Here is a 19,902-nt window from a genome sequence, read left to right on the forward strand (position 1 = left end):
TTTATTTTATCACCTGTCTTTAGCAATTGGATAAAAAAAATCTGGCTCTTAAGCACTTACAACACACTCCAAGTGCTTGCTTTTGATCTTTACTGTAATGTTGATAGTTTTTTAAAAACAACATGGAATATTTTGTCTCCCACAACTTGCCTGTTCTCATGTCCTGTCCTGTGGAGGTGGACTGTTAGTAGTTTAGATAGTGAAGCTCTTGCTTAGACAGCTGGTATGAGTTGTAATAAGGTAGGTGAGCTACAGAGCCTGGAGTGTTTCCCAGTATCCACAGGAAACAGCACAACGTGTTTCTAAACCCGAGAGCACAGTTAAGAATTTGGGGAAATAGGCTTGCTGCTGGTAAAACCATATGTGTGTTTGTGTGGGTGTGTGTGTTTGGTATAAAACGAGAGCTAGGAGCCAGTTAGCTTAGCTTAGCATTAAGACTTGGGTACAAGAAACGGCATTTTAAAATGTAAAATTAGCAATTCAGAGTTGTAAGGGTGTTACGTGGCAGACTTTTTCTAAGGCCATGTCCACACTAATTCGTTTTTGTTTGAAAACGCATCTTTTTCTCTTAGCTTTGGCCTTCCGTCCAAACTGAGATGGTGTTTTTGGTCAAGGAGACCTGAGCTTTTTGAAAATGCTCTCCAAAGTGGATACATTTGAAAAATACGTGTTTGCATCGCAGTGTGGACTACAAAAAAACTGAGGTTTTCGAAAACAATGACGCATTTTAGTCATATGATGCAGTCATGTGACCAATTAAACTAAGATGGCGGAGGGCATTACAGCAGCTGTTTTGTTTGCTCTCAATTGATTGAAATTTTGACCGCCCTATTGAAGATTAATATCAGTTTCTACATGCTCCAGATAGCTTTTCTTCAAATTCTTTAATTCTCACTCGCTTTTGCAACTTTGTACCTTTGCGTTATTTGCAGCAACAACTCCACCTCATTGTCAGTCCATTTAAAAAACTCAGTGCTTTTCCTCAACATTTTGCAGCAATGTTTCAAAATCTGGAAAGTAAATAAATGGCAGACACAAAGGTCAAATTGTCTTACATTTCATGCATGCGCAATACAGTAACGTAAGTATTGAACAACTGTTCGGAAATGATTGAAAATGATCGTGTGGACGCGGAGCGTTTTTAGACGAAAACACTGTTTTCAAATTTATCCGGATTAGTGTAGACATAGCCTTAGTCTGGAACATACTTTGCCTAATGGTGGCTAAAAACAAACAAGCTATAAGGCACTAATTTAATTTAAGCTTTAATGATCCGTGAAAGTTGGATTTTGTTAAAGAGCCGGACTAGTTGTGTTCTTTCATGCTAGCTAAAGCCTAGAGGTGGGTGGATTGATCCAAATATCCAAACAGTATCAATTACAATGCTGGTATTGGTATCGGATTGATACTAGGGTGACAGGATCAATACTTTGTTCCTTTCCTTTAAGTTCAGTATATACTCCACTGAATTCTGTTAAATGCATTATTTTGGGGGAAATAAAAAATGTACCTGAAATATGCACAATGAATAATGTCCGAGGCTTTTTGTCTGTTTTATTTATAGCCTTACACATCAGAAGTCGACCCAGGTCTCCAAAAATCCCACTTTCAAAATACACGAAAAGCTCAAAGCAGCGTTTTGTTGCTATCAATTATATGGAAAGTAAAAATCACAGTGATTTAACGGTCATTAAAATGTGTTCAGAATGTGCAGATTGATGATAATTCATCTCATAAATCGTGACACACTGCTCTCCCCTACACAAGCTGCCTTTATAGGTTAAAAGTATCAGGATCTGTATTTGGTATCAGATTGATACCAAACTTCAAACGACAAGCATTAACCTGGCTACATAATAAAAGGACAGAAACGGGAGTTTTATCAATTTTTCCATTTCACCTTCAGCAAGAAGATGAATATATTTATATATATGCATTTCCCAAACTGCAGAATAAACTGGTTTAACATGAAGACGTGTGTCTGATTGACAGCGTTTGTTGAGACCTGAAAATGAACATCACATCCTGTGAGTGTAGATTCGTCACTAAACATTTGCCTTTTATAATCCATTCTTTTAAATAGTTCATAAAAGTTCAGCCTACCTCTCTTCTAATTTAGGAAAATGTTTTTTAAGAGCTGATTTCTCGTGGTGCGCCAGGTTGAGAGTGCTGTGTTTCCAACCTGTCGTTTTTGGTGTGCAGTAAATAGGTTGAGAGAAAAAATACATCAGAAGGAATAAACAGAGGAGAAAACAGATGGATTATCTTTTAAAGAATTCATTATATATTTCCCTGTGTGAAGAAGTTCAGCACAATCACACCCAGATCATGTGTGTAAGCCATAAACACATACTGTTTGTCACCAAACCAACATTTGCTGGGCTTGACGATCCAAACTCATCCATTGGCGGTCGTGTCCTTGTTTGCTATTGTTTACATTATACATACGAGTAGATCTCATGAAATTTGGATTTTTTTTCTGTAATATATCTAAACATAAACTCATCTGGTAAAAAATTATAAAATATAAAATATCATTTTAATGAAAAACTTGGAAAACTCAAAAGCACAGATTTCAGAATGGTGCCAGTGATTAGAACATCTTTGGGGAGTGACCTCTAAGGCCTGCAGGCAGAGAGTCACACATGAATCTGGTAAATTATTATCCAAAGAGCTAAAACAGATCATTCAGCTATAATAAAAATCATCCACACATAGCAAAGTTTTATATTAATGTCTGTTTGTCCAGGACTGGCTGCCCATTGTCAGATTGTCAGATTTTAACAAACAGAATCAAAACATTTGACCACAGGTAACTTTTAGAGCTGCATCTACAATCACAAAGAGATTGCACAAATCTGACATACTTGAAGGCGTGCTGGGGGGAAAATCCTTTGATATCCAAAAAGAACATCAGTTTAAAAACTAAAGCATATTAACACCACAGAAGTCCACCAAGGAATTGCTTTGAAAGAAGAAATGTAGTTATGAAACTAGACTTGAATCCCCAGGAAATATTGAAAGGCCTTTGAAAAAATCAAGAAAACCATCAAATATCTAGAAACTAAATGAACGCCCCAAGGCACTTTATACTGTAAGGTAAAGACCCTACAACGGTGGAGAGAAGACCCCAACAAACAGAAGACACCCCATGACCAAGCAGAACCAAAGAAGAAACCTCCATCACATTGAATATTATTTAAAGAAATTAAAACTGTTAGTGAAGAGCACATTTCAGTCCCCAGTACAGCAGTCATTAATCGCAATTAGGTTTTGTTCATACTGGCATGAAATGTCTTTAGCACAGATTAGTCTTCCTTTGACTGTGGCTTGTTTGAAGTCTCCTATTTCCTGTCCAAATCAGCAGAGCAGGAGTAAATGCACCAGCTCACTAGTTGCAAATAGATAAAACAACACTGTTTTTACCTAACAAGAGCCAGAAAAGTCCTGTTGTTGAAACTTTAACTTGATGCTAGCACCAGTTATTGAGCCAGCTTCAAAGTGCTGCTAGTTTATACATCACTTAATTACTTATTGCCACAATATATTTGATATGCTTGGGAAACATAAAGCCAGCAGGACCCTTAGAGGTCTCAAACACAAAGTCGGTGGTCCCAGAACTTAATGAAGTCCAGTTCAAAATAAATAATTCACACTAACTTGAGTGTGTTGTGACAGAAAAACTGCATCGGAATAATTCTGGAGGCGGACAAAGATGAAAATTATGCGCGACCATATACAGTTAGGTCCATAGGTTTTTGGACTATGACACATTTTTGAAATTTTGTCACTGGAGTGTCGACGTTCAGCTTTAATTTGAGGTGTTTAATAAAGGTATTGTATTAACAGTTTAGGAATTACAGACATTTTCATATATAATCTCCTATTTTCAGAGGCTCAAAGTATCTGGGCAGTGGACTGACATGCAGATTGGTGAAGCTGTTATTTCACTGTACGCTAAGCAAATTGGAGATCTGCAGTACTGAAGTTGTATTTGGTATCACAATTATTGCACACATGGGCATCCTCAGGGTCTCCCCAGGATGCATAACATCCATTCTTTCAAATTATAATTTCCATGATTTTTTTTTAAATTTTATTTTACTGCTTATTCATAGGTACACAGCTTTTAATTAGATTCCGTTTTTAAATGTATTTATTTTTTAATTAATTCATGTTAAAATCTTAGCATCTTCAGCTCTACACTGTCACTTCCAGCTCGGCCTCCTGTCCTTTTGTTCGTGCCACCGTCTCCAGGCCGTACGTCACAGCAGCTCTCACTACCATCTTCTAAACCTCTCCTTTCACTCTTGCTGCTATCCATCTGTCACAAATCAACACTTGTCTCTGACGTCCATCCATCCACGCGCTCTCTTTTCATGGTTAAAATATAATGACTTAAATGTTATTTTATAGATTCAATTTGCATCTACAAAATGCTGATAGCAGAAGGGGAGTATAAACCTCAGCAGAAAGCTATTAAACACATTAAAAAATCCACCTAGTGTCTAGAAACTTTCTAGCATTAGACCAACTTGTAGGGCTGTGCCATATGACCAAAATCTCATATCCCGATGTAAGACATCTATCGTCCGATAACGATATAAATCACAAAAATGTAACATTTTCTGTAAATTATGTGAATCTCGGGCAGCTCGACTTGCGGGAAGTGTTTCCAGCTGCGCGTAGTGTACCTGGAGTTGAGTGTTTTAACCGATGCATGAAACTATACATTTTTAGACATAAGTTGTAACAGCCGCCGTTTTCTTTGTGAGTATTTATTACACAGCGTGCTGCGGGGAAAAGCCTGTTCTAACGTTTGAGTATTTTTTTTAGCACCTGGCGGCTCTTTTTTACTTCTCATCCGTAAATAATCTGCTCTTTCACGTGATTCAGTTTATTTTGAAAAGTCTCAACAGGATCTTGAGCTTTATTGTGAAAGGTTTGTGTGGAACATAAACAAGTGGACACGCGATGGTGTTACCATCGTTGTTGCTAACCACAATGCATAAAAACAGGCGCTTGTCCGTCAGTAGTGTGGTTATATTAAATATAAGAGAAAGAGAGAAAGAAGAAATTAATATAGCCACTACAGTGACCATCAAAAGGATGAAAAAATATTGCCGTAAACAGTTTATTTTGTGACACCACGAAACAAACGATAGCATAAAATGAAACGATCTGATATATATCGTTATATCGAACAACCCTACCAACTTGTGTTCATTTTAATTGTGCATACAGTTTTTTTTCTTTCTTACAATTTCTTTGGATGATTTTTCTGTTTCTTATCTGTATTGTGAATATTTTGCTGTATTTCTTTTGCTTTAATCTTTTTTGTGATTAGAGAAAAATCTGTCATCAGCCTTAAATTCTTAAACATAATTGCTCTTGCCCACAGGCCATAGACTCAAACAGGTCCCTGACAGAGTTTTTGTACTTCCTCAGTGAGCTGTTATTCAGAAAAGCCATTATGTCCCAGCACCGTATGTCAAAGCTGCCTCTGTAGAGGTCAGAGCCGAGTGCTCCCCGTTTTTAAAAATGCAATAGAGATTCCATTATTTCGCACACATAAAACTGAGTCCTAATGATCTATTATTAATGTTAAAATGTATTGATTTATTCATGAAAGTCTTCTTTTGTCCCTTCTTGGCTGTAGAGGAGGCTGCAGTAGAAATGGCACAGAAATCAAAATAGAAGCCGCCCCGTTGCCCGCTGTTGCTGATTGTGTGTCTTTGTCTGCGGCAGGCCCTTGTGTGTGGTTCTGGTGTTCAGCACCAAAGGACAGCGCTATCTCCGGGTCGGGCTGGCTGTGCCGCTGTTTGGCTCTGTGGCCTTCCTGAGGAGGTTGGTGGCTGATGAAGGGAAAATTTCTCCAGACCAGGTAGAGTAAAGCAACTGTAACTGGTGTGATTGTACTTTTCTTACTCTGCCTTTGGCTTGAATTTCCTCTTGGCTACAACACATGAAGTAAATAATAGTAAAGTCATTTCCTTCACCACGTTAAAGGATGTACATCAAGGAACCAACTTGTGTTTGCGTGCATATCTGTTGGTCCCTAGGTGATCCTGACAGAGGTTTACTCCATTGGTTTCCAACGCTCCTTCTTTGATGAAGACGACCTGACTAGCATAGCTGAAAATGATGTCATCTATGCCTTTCAGGCTCCCCCACTCTACATCAGAGGCGGCTCTGCACGGATCTCAGGTATGACTGAAGCAAGTCCGTTTTTAATCTAGATTTAAACATATAACATGCTATTTTCAGTCACAACAAAGCACTCACACTGTCTTTGAGTATTAGAACTAATTTGTGGTACAGCATGGATATATTTATACACATTAATGTGCAAGTGCACACAAGTCTGTAAGCAAACAAGCTCATCTTATGAATTTACTTTGCTTAATGAAACCATTAGGGAATGCACCTTCCTGTAGGGGGTCCTCAGGGAGCACATTAACAGCTATATAACTTTACAAAGAGTGCAGTGAATTACATCCCCCGTGCAGGCCTCCCTTGTGCTATCAGATTTATGTCTTCATTTCATCTATTTCTCAGCTAGCGATGTAAAATGTGTTCTCAGAAGTCCTTTAGTGCACAGTATCCCCTTGTTTCTTTGATTTGTGTTGGAAACAAATAGGTTCTGCACTGTCGTCCACTCTTACGGGGCTGTAAGTTCCAGTCATGTCAACGCTGAAGGACTCCTTGAAAAAATGTGACTTTTAGTGCTTTAATTTATGTCGGTCAGTGACCGTACAGAGCAGTGCTGCCTAAAACGAGGTCCACATGACAGTCTGTCTGGTCTCCAGACTAAATCTCTTGGTTCTCACTGGCTGAGTCAACATCGATGTTCAGCACTTTTCTGCCCACATGAGACTGTCCTATCATTCACTGAGAAATGTTTGCCCCGCGAAAATAGACGTAAGATATTATTATGTTTTAAGGAAATTGCAAGATATGTGTTTGTTTGCTGCCTGACTTACACAATGTCTGCACAGGCTGTGAAGAGTATGAAGAGTGTGTTAGCAGAGCAGCTTAGGCCTTCCATCTGTGCTTGCACAGGATGTAGTCAGGCACCTGTAGTGCCAGTAAACACACAGTCTCAGTAGAAGTCGCGTTGATTGAAATAGGTTTTTTCCATTTGCACAGGCTGCTGGAATATGAAAGAAAATTGATATTTTACTTATTTTTCCAAAATGCTAGTAATTTTTTTTTTTCAATTATGGTGTCACTCTGTCACAGTGAAACCTGCTTTTAAATGATGCATCCATCTATTAATGGCCCCTTGGTATAATAAAGTTATTTGAGTAAAGCTCCTCTGCTAAACATTATCTCGCATTATATTATGTAATGTCTCAGCCTCTGTTTAGCCAGCTTTTCTAAGAGAGAAAAAAACTGGCAAAACCCAGTGTAAAGGGCTACCAGAAGAGAAGTTTTTATTTGCTCTGTTACTCAAAGCTGAAATATAAAAATACTTTACTTTAAAAGGGGTCAATGATACGAAACAGCAAGCAGCGGGCAGATAGAGGATGTTGTACGCAGTGTGCAGGAAAATTAAGTGTTAGGCTAAAAACAAACTCTAGCTCTCCCATCTTACTTGCTCTTCAGTGGTTGCCTACTAACTCAGTGATGATGAAGGACTGCCTTCATCCATCTTTGCATTCAGAGTTTCATACAATGACTGCCTATCATTCAACCTGATTGGTGCAAACGGATATTATACACAGGGGTGCACATAAATGGTCCGCAGGTGCGCATGCGCTGTCAAAATAAAAGACGCACACCAGATAAGAAGTTGCAATGCGCGTTTGCGTACATAAGACTTTCTGGAGGAGGACAGACATTTGTTTAGAACTCTTAAAGATGTCAAAGAAGTAAGCTCCTTTAAGCAATTACTTTGGTTTTCCTCCACCTCCAAAGAAATGTCAGAAGGAGTCCGAACCACAAAAGAAGCGCATATTCTCTGAAAAGTGGTTGCAGGAGGTGAGCTGGCTTCAAACAAATGATGAACGCACAGAGATGTGGTGCACAATATGCAGTGAAAATCCCACTCTAGCGGGCAAAAACAGTGCCTTTTATATGTACACAAACGTGTGATACAAATTCTTATCTGGTGCGCGTCTTTTATTTTGACAGCGCATGCGCACCTGCGGACCACTTATGTGCACCCCTGATTATGCAAGGCTACTATCACTAGCTTGTTAGCATGCTAGCTTTAGTAGACATCTCAGCAACACAATACATAGACACTTTGCTAGTTCTTGCTAGTATGAAAGGTGGGATGAATCTGTGCTTTTATGCTGTTTATGCCAAATTCTGACCCTGCAGCAGAAATTTAAGACTTGACTCATTTTTCCAATCTTCTGCTGTCTAATTTTGGTGAGCCTTTAAGAATCGTAGCCTCAGATTCCTGCTCTTAGCTGACAGGAGGAACACTCAGTGTGGTCTTCTGCTGCTGCAGCCGACCTGCCGCATGCTGTTCTGCACACTTTCTTCTTTTTCTTCTTGCTGTTACCAAATAGGTATTTTCCCCCAGATAAATGATGCTCGCTGGATATATTTGTATTAACAAGCAGCTGAACAAGTGTATCTAATAAAGTGGCTGGTGAGTCTTTAGCATAACCTCATGTTATGGGTTGTTTGAAGTGTTTAATCTACAGATTTTCATTAAATATCCTACATATATATGTACACTCCTGTATGTCTAAATTACTTATGTACACAATTCATGAGTAAAGATACTTTGCTCAGTTAAATTTTATCTCTGATTTCATTTTAGTCCAGGAAGACAAATGTTTTCTGTCTTATTACTAATGCAATAAAAATGAAATTAAGTCATGAGCAAAGTATGAGCTATTTTTATTTTTGTGCTATTTTAGTGCTATAGTGTTATATTTAAATAAACAATACTTTATTGCTTTTATCTGATTTCAGTGATTTCTAATGCTTTTACACAATCTGGCACATTCTGCAATCATTAACAGGTCTGATCCATGAGAGACGTTTATTTAACTATTCATAAACGGTAAAAGGAAAACAAAACTAATTTTGTTGTTTAACTATATGATATGATAATCAACACTCACCAGGAGTCTGATTAAAAACATTTTTCCGCTCAGTGCTCATGAACGGTGCATGGACCAGTGTGGATTTTACCCTGAAGCATTTACTTTAAGAACAGATCTAATACAGCTGGTGTGCAGTTAAACCCCCCAAAAAATTTAACCATGTTTTAAAGAAAAACGATTACAGGTCACCAGAGAACTTCAATCTATACATCTAAAAACCACAAACCAGGCGAGAAATTTGGGTGTAGTGATGGATGCAGACCTAAACTTAGAAAAACATATTAAGACAATAACAAAATCAGCTTACTATCACCTCAAGAATATTTCAAGGATAAAAGATCTGATGTCTCAACAGGACCTGGAAAAACTAGTCCATGCATTCATCTTTAGTAGGCTTGACTACTGTAACAGCATCTTTACAGGTCTACCTAAAAAATCAGTCAGACAACTACAGCTCATTCAGAACTCTGCTGCTCGAGTCCTCACTAAGACCAAAAAAGTGGACCACATCAGTCCAGCTCTGAGGTCTTTACACTGGCTGCCTGTCCGTCAGAGGATAGACTTTAAAGTTCTGATGCTGGTCTGTAAAGCTCTGAATGGTTTAGGACCAAAATACATCTGTGACCTCCTGACCCAGTATGAACCTTCCAGATCCCTCAGGTCATCTGGATCTGGTCTTTTATCAGTTCCCAGAGTCAGAACCAGACACAGAGAAGCTGCATTCAGCTTTTATGCTCCTTATATCTGGAACAAACTCCCAGAAAGCCTCAGGTCAGCTGAAACACTCAGTTTATTTAAATCCAGGTTGAAGACTCACCTGTTCTCAGCTGCATTTGAATAAAGCACCAAATCCACACTTTTAAGCTTAAATTTCAAAACTTACATTTAACTACTGATTTTATCTACTGTTCTGATTTTATCTGTTTTGATTTTATATACTGTTTTGTTTGTTTGTTTGTTAATTAGTTAGTTTGTTTGTTTGCTTGTTTTAATCAATTTTAAATCATGCTTTTTATTTGTTTTTGTTTCTAATGTCTCTGTAAAGCACTTTGAATCACCTTGTTGTTGAATTGTGCTATACAAATAAACTTGCCTTGCCTTGCCTTTATAATCCTCAGTTGCACTGATGCAGTTGCACTGATGTGTGGTCCCTGTTACTCCTATCACACTTTTTTGATTGACTAATATTTACTTTTTCATGTAGTGAACATCATGGTAACAGCTACTCATAAGTTAGCGTTATATCCAGCAGATGTGAAATGCTGTTAGAGACAGCATGAGGTGCTCACTAAAGAGCTGTGATGAATGAAAAAATTGTGTGCTGTGGATTAAACCAAAGTCAAACCCATGACGATGTGACCTTTCCACTCAGAACTCCCACCATCGCTGCTGCAGTCTTAAAATTAATCTCTTGCATCATATTCCCGCATGATGCTTATCACCTGCCCTGTATACTAAATACGTCATTGCATCCTATGATTCACATGTTCATGCTGGATGACAGAATTATGACCATCTTTTATTAATTAGGATTTATTTATTGGAATACTTTGTTTCATTCATTTCAGTCTCACTTAAATTGATGTCTTAATGTTGAGATTCTTTAATGTACTGGTAAACAACTAGGTTGGATTTACATTAAAAATGTAATCTTGACACATTTAAGTGAAGAGGAGTCTTTCCTGTTTGAGATCTGATGGTGCTCTGACAAGAAATAATGAGCACAATATCATTGTCAGGAAGATTATTGCCAGGGGTTAGACTTGAATAAAGGAGCGCCTGCCAGAGAATACTTGGAAGCAGATATTTGGCTTCCGCGGTTATATATCCATCTCACGCGTTTTTCTTTTTGTTACAAACATAGAACAGTTTCTGCCTTTTTTCATTTATTGCCAAGTTTCAGTAAGATGACATCATCTCCCATACTGTAGTCTGTTTGAACATTTTCTTTACCGTTTACTGTCTCGTCATTTTACAGCAAAGACTGATTTAACATCATCATGTGAGCTTTCTTAATCTGCACATCCTAAAAACTTAGAGGTATCCGTTTTTTAACAATTCCTGCTTTCAAAACATGTAGACTTTCAGATCTAGTCATGACAGCGGCATGTAGTGTTTTACAGAAGAGCTGATGAACACACCACCCCCCAGCGTATTTTCTTGGTCCACAGTGTACCTTATGTTGATTTTCTGCTGCTTGTCTTGTATTTCTTTATATTAGCCAACATCCTTGTGCATCTTACTGCACTCCACCTGGACATCTTCACCTTTCTGCACTCTTTCTAGGCTGAATAATTGGCAAAAAATATTACTTCTATGGTTATAAACAGAATGTTTTATGTTAGCTGAATTAGAATTGTTCCTTTAAAAAATGTACCAATAGCACACTCTCAAAACACCTTATTAGACATAAAAATGTATATTTGGAACATTGTACATGAAGTACCCAAAGTAAAGCAATTATTTTCTAGAACAAGTGTTAAATGGATTGATTTTAATGGTGCAGATGTTAAAGGCTGAGCTTTTTTTAAGTACTTTATGTTCTGTTAACTCTACATTAATGCATGCAGAGCTACCCGCTGTGGCGATCACTTTGATTAAATGAACAACCAAATGTAGCTTCTTATTCTATTATTCGTTTGTAGTCCTGTGAGGAGTGTGTATCACTAAATAAGCTGCTTTTAATGAGCTCAAAAAAAAGAAAGTTATTTTAAAATATCTTATTAGTAAAAAAGCACTTGAGCACTGTGTCATGGTTAGTTGTAAATATCTACAGGTGGATGTTAATAAGGATGTAATGGTGGTTTATTGGCAAAACGGCAACTTTACATTTTGTCAAGTGATTTCTTAGAGATGCAAATATGGAAGAACTTTTGTGGTCTGAAGCTGCTCGACTTACCTATTCTATTATCATTGCCTGTCCAACTAGCCAAATGTAGCCACAACATGGCAGCAGTTCACAGGATTTTGCAAACAGGTAATAAAAAATAGTTAACATTACAGAAGACTACCAGTTTAAGATGAGATTGCTTTTACTTTGGTTTTAATTCATGTCTGTTTTGGATATTATTGGACAAGCACTGCCTGCCTTGCTTGCCCAGTCAGAATGCCAACGAACCATGCAGGCTATAAATAGGAGGTAGGTTTGCAAAGCTAAGTGTGTCCAGTGTTGGATGGTTTTTGGGGGGGTTGAGTCAATTTAATATAAAGCTAACACAAGGTTAATTTTATCTCAGGATGGTGGTGCGTGAGATGAGCCAACTTGTTCACAGCATTCCCAGAGTATGATTTATTTGGTGTCCCTATATCAATAGGGCATTACCATCCAAAACGTCACAATAGTATGCTGTATTGATTTTTTTCCTCAAACACTCGACCGTTGTACCACATGTTTGTTGGTATTAGTGGTTTTAACTAAAATCCTTTTTAATATTCAGCTTTATTGATCAGCACCAAATCAAAATAGTTGCCTCAAGATGCTAAGGTAAAGATCCTATAATTAACAGCAGTGTTGGGCAAGTTTCTTTGAAAAAGTAATTAATTATAGTTACTAGTTACTTCTTCAAAAAAGTAACTGGGTTAGTAACTGATTTACAATATTCTAAAAGTAATTAATTACTTGAAAAGTAACTATTGCGTTACTTTAAAAAAATATATGTTTAACCCTCTGGGGTCCAGGGTATAATTGGCCATTTTAACCACTTTTGATTTTCCCTCCACATTTCACCTTTAAAAACTATTTACTTTGCCGTGTTTGGTATCATTGTTTTCAGCATAGCCTCACGTGTCTGAATTTACAGTTATGTTTTCATGTTGACATACTGTATTAACACAATTGATCTAAAATCAGACAAAAAAAAACATAAAATCCGAGTAGAAAAAGTGATATTTTTACTGTAACAACCACAAACATGTTCAATGAATCATATTTCATAACCTTAAATGCAAATATAAATTGTGAATTTTAAAATCATGTGCACAAGTTTTGCAAACAACAAAGTTATTTGTATCCATTTACCTTTTATCTTGACTATTAACATAACCATCAGGTGTTCTGCATTCAATAAGACGCCAAACAAATTATTTGTGCCACTCCAAAAAAATAATTTCTGTCCACTATAAAGGAGAACATCACAGCCTGATACCTGCAGGTCTGACAGCAGCAGGTGTATCACATAAAAAAAAAAATTATGTTAAAAAATTTTTGTATTAAAAAACAATACAAATTAAAAATTTTGTATTGTTCGATACATATGCGTACCGAACCGAAAGCACTGTATCGAACGGTTCAATATTGATACGAGTATTGTTGCACCCCTAGTGATTGCCGTCCGCGGGAGCGCGCGTAGCCGCTTAAAGCTGTAGCGTCCAGATTACTTATAGCTACTTCCGTGCAACTGATATAAGATGCGGTAAGCTGAACACAGCTTCAACCATTGACTGTAGAAAACAACTTTTGTACAGTCAATGGCTTCAACCGTCTGTTTGTTGACCTACAGTCTTGTTGAACAAACAGTTTAGCTCAAATCAAATATTTGGTGGTATTATTAGGTTTCCCAAAAATGAATGGAGCATTCGTTATGAGTAACATCTGTCCAGCCAAACCACTGCCTTTCACTGTTTTGTTTATATGATTAAATCTGTTAAATGTGACAATAAATCACTGTGGAAGAGAAGGTTACGCCTAAATGACATCAGTTCACTGAGACACACAACAGTACCAAGCAGGTCTGAAATCGCGCTTTGACAGCTTTCACAGACAATCTTCCTCCTTATGCATCATGTTTTCAGTGCTTAATTTTTTTGTCATTAATACATACTTGTTATGTAATATTTTACTACAAATTCAAAGCTGTAAATGTGCATCTGTTACCTGACTGAAGCTCACGTCTGACTGCCTTTCCTGTTCAAAGACACGACTGTGCAGACTTCTAATGGAAAGGAGGGATAGCTGTTGCTGTGGGTAGAGTATATCCCATTAGGCGCATAGGTGTTTAATTATGGGTTCTCATAGTCTGGCGTGTTTAGTGAGGCTCAACCTCTTCATCTGTTTGACAGTGAAAGCCTGAGAGTGCAGGGGAAGGAAGAGTTTGCCAGCCTCCTGCGGTTTCTTAGAATTAGTTAGAGGCTTTTTGAGGATAAAAGGTCAGGATCAACAGGTTTATGGTTTAGTGTGGTGCACATTTGTGTGTTATAAATGTCTCATGGCTGCACTGTAATTGCCTTTTTATAGTATGCCTGTGGCAATAAACCAAGGCACAATGTACATTCCAAATTCCTTTAATTTTAAATATGTTTATATTGTCTATCCTGTAAAATAGTCAGATGTCTATTCATATTAATGTACAGAATTCACCTGCTTGCTGCTACTACTGCACATTCACCCAATGTATATACTATATATATATATAATGTTCTTCCTCTACACCCACCCACCCCCCCCCCACCCCCCCACCCCCATTTTTGCACATGTCGAGGAGCGTGTCAGGCTACATTTCACTGTGTGTTATACTTGTATAACTATGCATGTGACAAATAAAGAACCTTGAACCTTGAACCTTGAACCTTGAATAGACATGTTCGGGTTACATGAATGAAAACAGTAAAATAGACACACACTGAACTGTTATTCATCCTGGAAACAAGGTTTAAAAAAATGATGAGAGCAGCAACAGGAGCTTTAAAAAAAAGCCTAGAAACAGTTCAGTTTTTGACAGCTTAATATAAAAAACAGATTTAATGACAAATGACAGGTAGGTCTCCTCCCAAACACCCCTGCATAAATCTTAGTGGGACAAGCCAGAATATGGCTTATGAATTTCACTGCTGTTTCACGGACATGTTTCATGGGGGATCTAAAAGGAGATTTTCACCCATAAATCATTCCCCTGAGGTCGCCCCTCATGTAAATGGAAAGCTCCTAGTGAGCAAGTTTTATCGCCCGCTTGCTCGATTAGGGAAACATTAGGAAATCAAAAGCTGTGCATATTTATTGCGCTCAATCGCAAGGTCAAGACACTGCAATCAGAAGTTTAATGTTTAAGCTGTGGTGGTTCGACTCATTTTGAAGAGATCTTGTCCTTCATACAGTGCACAGCTTAATGCCCTCACCATTCAACTGTATGTGTGTGCTGTCCAGTCTTCTTCCCCCCTCCTCCAACCAGGGTGGCTTCCCCTCCCTGTGTCTGGTTCTCCTGGAGGTTTCTTCCTGTTAAAAGGGAGTTTTTCCTTCCCATTGTCACCAAGTGCTTGTTCATAGTGGCTCATCTGATTGTCGAGGTTTTCTCTGCATTAATGCATTAATTTATTTTACAAAATAAAATGCCTTCAGGTGACTGCTGTTGTGATTTGGCCTTACGTGAATAAAACTTAATTAAACTGAACTGAGTTGAATTAAATGTGTAAGAGGAGGCATGTTTCAGCATAGGCTTGCTTCCTTACAACAGTCTCAGTAACATGACATTTGCTTTGTCATTGATGAATCATGTGTTAGGTGTAAACAGCATTGTTTAATGAAACATTGTTGTATGGGAACACAGCCGCTATGGTCAATCAATACCGTCTGCAAGTAATTTAACATGTGATTTATTGAACTTCTGAATCACCTACTTATGTGCCAAGCCTGAAGGTTGTCAGCTGTGTGATGGGAAAGCAGCTCCACTGACGTCACATCAAGCAGGCATCTTATAGTCTCCGCTTTTCCCTCATTCGGTCACACTCCTCTGTGTGTTGGTACAGACACGAGGGGACCGAGCGAGAAGTGGCGCTTCTTGGCACCCCACCAGGACGGGATGTGGAACAGAAGCTGTATCAGATAATACCTCCTGCTGAGAGTGCAGGCAGCCATTGGTCCATCTGTTCTCCCCTCTGAATCACTGTTCCCCAAATAGAAAGTTGCTGTCTCGCCACTTTATATATCTCAATTCTCCTCCTTACTCCCCAGTAGAGGTGTTAAGTTTCGTGAACACATTCTCGGCACATGGAATCAGTTCAGCTTCCTTTCAAGAGGAACATGTGAAATATTTGGTGCTGTAAATGCAAAGTTGTTAAAAGCTGACTCATTTTAGTGCCTCTTTCCTCTTTTGAGCACGCTCTACTTCTCAGACTTGTGTTCCCCATCCTCTTCCAGGGTACCATCACAGCCTACCATCATCCCCATACGCAACAGGTCCTGAGGGTCAGAGGTTACCCCCATCTGGGACGTTATCATCAGAGTTCCTCAACCAAGGTGCCCCCGTCAAGATTCTGCTGTTGGTGTGCAACGCTGCAGGAGCCGGCCAGCAGGCGGTTAGGTAATTACATCAATGGGCTGCTCACTGTAACATCCTCTCTCACAGCAATTGTTCTGTAATAGCTTAGACATCACACCTAAGCAGCAGCAGACCTGTCAAATGATCGCTGTGTGGCGTGCCTGGGGTCCCAGTAAGAGTGATACTCTCCATGGGAAGAGTTTGGAAGATGACTTCCTTAAGTATCAGAGTTCATCTACTTCATCTCTCAACTTTAACTTTATTCGCTCGACAACATTTGCTCCTTGCCAGGTCATACGAAGCTTATTCATGGCCACTGTAGTCTAAAAACACATCTCCAGTCATTTAGGATGATCGCATGAAATCAAGAAGCTCCTGAGGTCGAACCCACTAGTGAGACGGGGCCTTTATGTGTGGCGTTTGCACCCTCTCCTTATGTCTATGTGGGTTCTCCAGCTTCCTCCCAGTGACATGCATGTTAGGGTACCAGGCCTAAATCAGTTGTAGGTGTGAGATGGTGGCGGGTTGCAAAGCAGCTTGCAGATGCAGGAGCATCTTTGGGCAGGCTAAGCAGCTTTAATTCCATACACTATCATAGATTTAACAAGTGAATGCATACAAGAGTATAAGTCCATTGGTGTCCTGCCATCAAGTGGTGGACAACCTAATGTTGTGAGGTTACACTTTAAGCTGAACATTCATCCGTCCTGTTTTATCCGAGGTACTAGAAAAATGGAATTCTAAGCTCATGGAAGTGTCTTGCCATTGGATGTTACATTTGCCAGTGTTGTCAGTTTGTCCATACTATAAGATGCAGGCTCATACTTTAGAATTTAAAATGTTTCCTTTCTTTATTTTATATATATTTTTTTGTATATATAGAAATAATGAATCCAGGAAGTAGCCACTTGTCCTTTAAACCTAATCAACTTTGATAAACTTGTTTTATACATAGCCTTCCTCTAGGGAACCACTTCAAGGTCAGATTATCTCCCTGTCACAGAAAAGGCTCACATTTCACTCTGTGACTCAGTGAGATGAGTTTCAAATCAAACGACCGAAGACTCTGACATCTGGCGCTATACACAGAGATCCATCAGACACTGTGACAGAGTCCAGAGAGATCAATATAGGTGAGCTCGCCGACGCGACTGAGAGAAAGTCCGCTCAAATCTATAAGGGTCGGCCTCTCCGTTTCTCCTTCAAACGCCTCTCTGCCATTGCTCAGCCCACCCACCTATCTCGTTCTCATCAGATGACAGCTGGAGGACTGTGCAGCGCCAAGAAAATGACATTGGAGTCACATAGTTGTTTCGCTCTTTTTAGTCGAGCATCACAGACACATTTCTGAGCACCAGTGTGAAAACTTGGAACTGTGATGGGATATTTTTATGTGTGGAAACCCAAAGGTGTTACTTCTATTAGCAATTTGGTTCTTTTGCATTTTGCCTGTAGATGCCAATTCTTACACCTGTCGGCTCAAGTATAAAATATAGACCTATCAGTAGATAATAGATATTTCTGTATGACCCCAACTCTCACATTTCTTTCATGAAACTTCCAAAATATTGTGTGAAAGAAATAATAAACTAGGATCTCTGAAGGTAAGACTATCTGTCACAAACCATAGAGCAAGACAATTACATTTCATACTGCTGGCAATAGCAGAAAAGCAGCTTCCAGTGAAAGAGTCCACATCATAAAGGCCTGCAGACAGCACGTCAGGAGAGGGGCATGCTTGTTGTAGATGATGGCATATAGTGTGCTGGCATAATCTTAACCCACTGACCAATGCCTACTTGCCTGATCTGCCTCTTTGTGACTTTGCTTTCTCACCCAAAATAAAATTCAAGCTAAAGAGTGACTGTTTCGACAAAGTGAAGGGAATTTAGCACACATGGCTCAGGCACAAGTTCAATGGTAATCCTGCAAAGCCATCTAAAATTAGCTGGTGTTTTGGAAGCGGTGCAGGTAAATTTGGACACATTTGAATGAGACACTGTTTTTGATTTTTTTTAGGTTTGGAGTCGAGTGGAGAACTTTGCAGATTATTTTAAGAAATCCATTCATCTATTTTCTTAACTGCTTATCCAATTCAGGGGTTGCAGGAGGCTACGGCCTCACCCAGTTTTCACTGGCACAATATGTTAAAATCTACTGTTTTGCATCAGTGTCTGCAAAAATGTGCAAATGAAAAAACACAGTGTCTTTAAACATGCACCAGAGCTTTTCTTTCATTCATTACAATTCTGATGTGTATCTGCTTCTTATTTTGTCTCTCTATGGACGTGTATGCTAATAAATCTAATACATACAATAGCGGGTTGACCTCAATTAAATGAGTATTATAATAAATGCGTCATGTGATCTGTCATGTCACAGGGTCTTTTCCATTTCTTATCTCCCTTCTGTAGATGGGCTGTAATGAGAATTCTGCTCTAACACTGATAATGATGATAAATAATTATTTACATTACAATAGGATAAGAAGGCGGTGAGTCAGTAAGGGGTAATATGGGATGGCTGAGTGGTGGTGTTGCCATTTTGAATTCATCATCTTTTAGCTCCCGTGACACTAATTTCCTCTGTGCTGGTTTTAGGTTCGGGCCTCCATTCCTCATGAGGGAGGACCGGTCTATTTCCTGGGATCAGCTGCAGCAGAGCATCCTCAGCAAGCTTTATTACCTGATGATCAACGGAGCTCAGGCACAGGTAATACAAAGATAGATTTTTTTTTTTTTTTAATGATTGAAGGAAATTTTGTTTTGTTTTGTCTTCTCCTCATGTCCTATTGAGATATCCATGCCAGGGTAGGGATTCACAGACTCACGTAGAGAAATTCTAGCACAACAGATGCTTAACTCATGTCCTCTGGTTAAACCCAACTGCCAGAGATGTTCAATTCAGTCTAGGAACCAAAAAAACTAACACTGATTATTAGACACACTAATTAGGCACAACTAAAGCTATAGTAAAGAGCCATAAAGACTAAACTAAAACTACAATACAGCCCTGTGCAATAAATCAGTAATAATTATAATAATAACAATAATAATATTAATAATACAGAAAATATATTGTACTGTACCCCCGCATTATGACACCTATGATGCTTTTAAAGCTTATATTTAATGGCAGTGTGCGTAGGCGGGTGAGTTTCAAGCACCAGCTAGAGTTCCTGCAGAGCCGGCTGCCGCACCTGTTCCAGGCCAGGTTTATTGGCTCGAGACAGAGCAAAGCATGCCCACACAGTGAACACAGTGACACTGTGTTTCACAGCCGCGAGATCTCAGAGCTCAGAGCTGGAAGCAGCAGAGACGAGCTGGTGTCCTCTCGATGTGCCTACCAGCACACCAAAGTAGAGTCAGGTGTACTGGTATGACAAATGCTGGTTTGTGTCATAACAAATAAAAGAAAAAAGAAAGATTCTTTGCCCTCGAAAAAAACACAAGGCAATCATTTTGAAGCTGAAATATATGAAATATATAAAATATATAAACTATAATGTTTATTTACTGCATTTGAATAATTAACCATTAAATTGAAATATGCTTGGTATGAACTGAATGTATGCTAGTCAGGTG

The 19,902-nt window shown here is 38.7% G+C and overlaps 1 protein-coding gene across 1 annotated transcript in view; it reads left to right on the forward strand.

Moving 5' to 3' along the window:
* usp43b (ubiquitin specific peptidase 43b) overlaps positions 1–19,902 on the forward strand; it is a 90,105-nt gene that overhangs the window by 47,444 nt on the left and 22,759 nt on the right. Inside the window, exons 5-8 of the mRNA XM_084926705.1 lie at positions 5,749–5,884; positions 6,063–6,207; positions 16,198–16,360; positions 18,919–19,030. Of these exons, the coding sequence (XP_084782831.1) occupies positions 5,749–5,884; positions 6,063–6,207; positions 16,198–16,360; positions 18,919–19,030 (556 nt within the window). The remainder of the gene's footprint in view (positions 1–5,748; positions 5,885–6,062; positions 6,208–16,197; positions 16,361–18,918; positions 19,031–19,902) is intronic.

Source organism: Perissodus microlepis, chromosome 4 (assembly GCF_051167445.1).
Source record: "Perissodus microlepis isolate ML-2025 ecotype Zambia chromosome 4, ASM5116744v1, whole genome shotgun sequence".
NCBI lineage: Eukaryota > Metazoa > Chordata > Actinopteri > Cichliformes > Cichlidae > Perissodus > Perissodus microlepis.